The sequence below is a fragment of the Penaeus japonicus genome, unplaced genomic scaffold (assembly GCF_977035675.1).
Source record: "Penaeus japonicus unplaced genomic scaffold, GWHDUDI00000001_assembly GWHDUDI00000036, whole genome shotgun sequence".
Lineage (NCBI taxonomy): Eukaryota > Metazoa > Arthropoda > Malacostraca > Decapoda > Penaeidae > Penaeus > Penaeus japonicus.
In genome coordinates, this window is record NW_028234438.1 from 6,911,602 (window position 1) to 6,915,990 (window position 4,389).

General features: G+C 50.7%; 1 protein-coding gene across 1 annotated transcript; it reads left to right on the forward strand.

The window, feature by feature from the left end:
* The first annotated feature begins 595 nt into the window (after nt 1–595).
* On the forward strand, nt 596–2,817 carry LOC122245908 (MFS-type transporter SLC18B1). The gene has a single exon (XM_043004039.2). The coding sequence runs from the start codon at nt 800–802 to the stop codon at nt 2,213–2,215; it is 1,416 nt and encodes a 471-aa protein (XP_042859973.1). The 5' UTR covers nt 596–799; the 3' UTR covers nt 2,216–2,817.
* Nucleotides 2,818–4,389: the final 1,572 nt, after the last annotated feature.

Sequence of the window (4,389 nt, forward strand, 5' to 3'; positions counted from 1 at the left end):
TATAATGTTCTACTTCCTAAACACTACCATCACTATGATTTTAGTATATATCATAGTGAGTGAAACTAGCATAAAAACGAATTTGTTGAACTGTTCGAAAGTGTCTATTCCTTTTAAATGCCCAGTTTACTTCATCAAAATGTTTTTGTTTTTTTTAATTCCAAATAAAGACGTACACTACGCACAGTGCCATAACGATACATTCCTGAATTTATTGTATTATTAAAGTTCTAAATTTCCCTACACAGTTCGAGTGTGTTATAGAAGGCTGTAGAAGGTGTATAAGGGTTGTTGGTCGCGGGTCAGTGCGGCGCCGGAGAGAGGCGGCGGCGGGCTGGGGGCGCGGGCGCGGGGGAGGGGGAGGGGGAGCGGGCGCTGTCTCTCTCTATGTCATTTCCGATCTTTTGCGCTTCTTGAGGTGGCTTTCCCCTTGACTGGTGCCGGCTGCGGAAGCGGGGGTGTTTGAGCAGTTTTCAGCGACCATATTGACCTTAACATCCATACGAAAAAGAGCAAATATTGGTTATCTCTGACCTTGCGAAGTGGTGTTTCGCACGCCTGGTAACACGGGGTCAGGGGCGCCTATAAAAGGCGGGCGAGGCGCTACTACCCTCGCAGTTCGCCCGGGAGCCTCGTTGGCAAAGGAGCGCGCTTGTTCTCTTCTCTCTTTGAACGAGCGTTAACCTTGTTACCTCTTCGCCGACTTCGACCACTGCCATCGTTGAGAAGAAAAACAAAACGAGTTTTCTCTCTTCGGCTCCCGCATCCTCTCGTGAACAGCCAGTTACACAGCAGCAAAATGGGAAAATACACACGTCAACAATGGCTCACTCTCATCGTCTTCGCCATCGCCGACTTCTGCAGCGCGGTGTGCGTGTCTCTTCAGGCCCCCTTCTACCCCATGATGGCCGAATCTAAGGGCGCCTCGCCCACCCAATATGGCTTCGTCTTCGGCATCTTCGAACTGACAGTGTTCATCGTATGTCCGATCTACGGCACTTACCTCAACAAGATCGGGCCCAAGTTCATGTTCAACGCCGGCATCTTCACCACGGCCACCACGTGCATCCTCTTCGGGTTCCTGGACCGCATCAACGACACCACGTCGTTCATCGGCCTCTCCTTCCTCATCAGGATCGTGGAGGCCATGGGCAACTCTGGCTTCCTGACGGCGTCGTTCAGCATCATTGCCAAGGAGTTCCCCGAGAACGTGGGCGCGACCTTTGCGTCCCTCGAGACCTGCTTCGGCCTTGGCATGATCGTCGGTCCTACCCTGGGAGGCGCTCTCTTCGAACTCGGGGGCTACACCTTGCCCTTCGTCACCCTGGGCGGGATGCTGCTATGCGCCGCCTCCCTCACTTTCTGCATCCTCCCCACCTATGGCTCGGACTTCAAGGGCGAGAGCGAGTCCAGCGGCAATGTCCTCTCCCTCCTGAAGGTGCCCTCCATCGCTCTCGCCGCCTACGCCATCATCGCCTCTTCCATCAGCATCGGCTTCCTCCAGGCCACGCTGGAGCCCCACCTGCGGCCGCTGGAGCTCTCGCCCTTCCAGCTGGGTCTCATGTTCGTGCTCAACGGCGCCACCTACGGCCTCTTCGCGCCCCTGTGGGGATGGCTGTGCGACAAGCGCATCAACCCGAGGGTGGTGGTGGTGTTCGGCGCCTTCGTCACCATGGCGGCCTTCATCATCATCGGGCCGTCGCCCTTCCTGCCCATCCCCACCACGATGCCGCTCTGCATCTTCGCCCTCGTGCTCCACGGCACCGGCTTCGGCGCCGAGCTCGTGGCCACCTTCACCAGCGCGCACAAGGACGCCGTGGCCAACGGCTTCCCCGACGACATCAGCACCTACGGCCTCGTCTCTGGGATGTGGACGTCGACGTTCGCGCTGGGGGCCTTCATCGGGCCGTCGGCCGCCGGGGCGCTGTTCGACTGGTGCGGCTTCGCGTGGGCCACCGTCTTCGTGGTGGCGCTCCACCTGATCGTGGCCGTGGCCTTCATCGCCCACCTGTGCGTGAGCAAGAAGGCGCCCGACGCAGGACTCTACACCAAGATCCACAACAGCCTCGCGCAGCACGACGCCGAAAAGGCCTCGCTCATCGGCGGCGGCGCGGGCGGCGGCAAGAAGGGCGAGAAGGGCCTCGCGTCGGCCATCACCGACTCCTCCTACTACAGCGGCGTCTCGGACTCCTCCTCGGAGTACTACGTCTACTGATCCCAAAGGACTTAGGATTTTTCAATTATAGAATATAATCAATTATAATCTTCACCACGAATGCCGGCAACTCGGCAGAGGATCCAGAGGCTGAGGTGATCACTCAGGTGGTCATGCAACTCTTACTCGCCCTTCATATTGGAGGGACACGCCCGCTCTCTCACCCACCGGCCGGACGAGGACGACGACGCCCCTCCGGTTATCACAGTGCTCAAGGAAAGCTTTCAAGGAGGACCTGCCTAGGAGATTCCAGACGGTTCCTTTCGTCTTGTAAGGAAGAAAAGATGAAATAATTTCCGTATTCTTGATGTGTTTTTTTTTTCTTAATGTTTATCTCGTTCTTTCTCTTTGATTCTCGTTTCTTCGTTAAATTGTTACATTTTCAGAATTATTTGTTTTGACTCTTCTCGTGAAATCTTGTTTTGACGTTTTTCAAATCTAAGGTTGTATGATGGTGCTACTGTTGCTGCTCGATGTTGATTTCGAAAGCTCCTTACAATGGACTTTCTCTAAAGAAAGGTTGTCAGCTCAAATATATGGTTGTAAACACATGTGATTTTAGCTGAGTGTAACTTATGAAATAAAAGATGATTTTATAAACAGTAACCTATTTTATTCCCCACTTGATATTGAATAATACGTTAAAAAATGCATTATTGAATGAAAAATGATTGTGAAATCTGTAAGTAAAATATGTATTGAATAGAATTTTGTGAATGTTCATATATAGATGAAAAAAAAAGTTTGAATAAAATACAGAAGACAATAAATGACGATGTTAAAAGATTTACGAATAAGAAAAAAAATAACAGTATTCACTAATAGATAGTTAAAAAATAAAAATTTATGTAATTTTATTTGTTCACGTATAAAATCAGAAACAAATGACAAAGTGACAGGTGTCAGAAAGTAACAAATTTTGATCGCTTACAATCATTATATTGCTATTGGACTGACATAAATTGATCAAGAAGATAGATTAGGATGTGGAGAAATTGGTTAATTGAGGCTTTCATTTTAGGCCGAAGAGATGGAGAAAGGAGATAGAAAAAGGAACAAATAGAATCAGAGATAGGAAATAGGACTAACGGAGAGGAGACTGACTCGACGATTCTGATTATGCATAAGTTGTGACCCTAATATAACACAACACCAGCCGAACTGGAAACAGAATTCGCCAAATTTCTCAGTGAATACCTAGTATTTGCTCTTTTTTTCGGAACAAGAGTAATATTGAAATCGTATTGCATCAAAGTTTATAGAAGGGAATCGACAGAATTTTATTCACGAAGAGTGTAATAAGAAGAAATTGTCTGAATTGAGTGAGTGGCAGCGTGTGGCAATGGGAGCCGGCATCCGCGGAGCACATGTGTCCCACGTGCTCGGACCGGCTCACATCGCTCCCTGATGCCGGGCCTCTGCCACGGCCCACCGGAGGGGGGGAGGGAGGGAGGGAGAGAGAGAGAGAGAGAGAGAGGGAGGGAGAGGGAGGGAGGGAGGGAGGGGGAGGGAGGGAGGAGAGAGAGAGAGAGAGGGAGAGAGAGGGGAGAGAGAGAGAGAGAGAGAGAGAGAGAGAGAGAGAGAGAGAGAGAGAGAGAGAGGGGGGGGAGGGTGAAGAAGGGAGAACGATTTAAGAAATAGGGAGATAAAGAAAGGGGCCAAGGTGTGAAGAGAGAGGGAGAGGGAGGGGGGGAGGGGGAATGGTGGGAAGGTGGGTGGGTGGGTGGGAGGGTGGGAGGGTGGGTGGGTTGGAGACTTCTATGCCTGCTAAGAAAGTGATCTGGGAAGCAGTTGTGTTTGCATAGGGGTCTGATGAAGGCGGTGGCGTTTGCTTTGGCCGTGTTCCCCAAACCAACACGCTGTGTTGGTTTGGCTGTGTTCTGTCTGTGTTTGACTCTCTCTGACCCTCTCTCTCTCTCTCTCTCTCTCTCTCTCTCTCTCTCTCTCTCTCTCTCTCTCTCTCTCTCTCTCTCTCTCTCTCTCTCTCTCTCTCTCTCTCCCTCTTTCTATCTATCTATTTTTATCTCTCTCTTTCCTCTCTCTCTCCTCTCTCTCAATCCTTGTCTGCTCTTTGCTACCCCTTCTTCCTTCCCAACCCTCCCTCTTCCACCATCTTTGCTTTGCTATCCCCCTGTGCGCTCTTTTCTCTTATCTCCCTTCACTCCTTCTCCCTC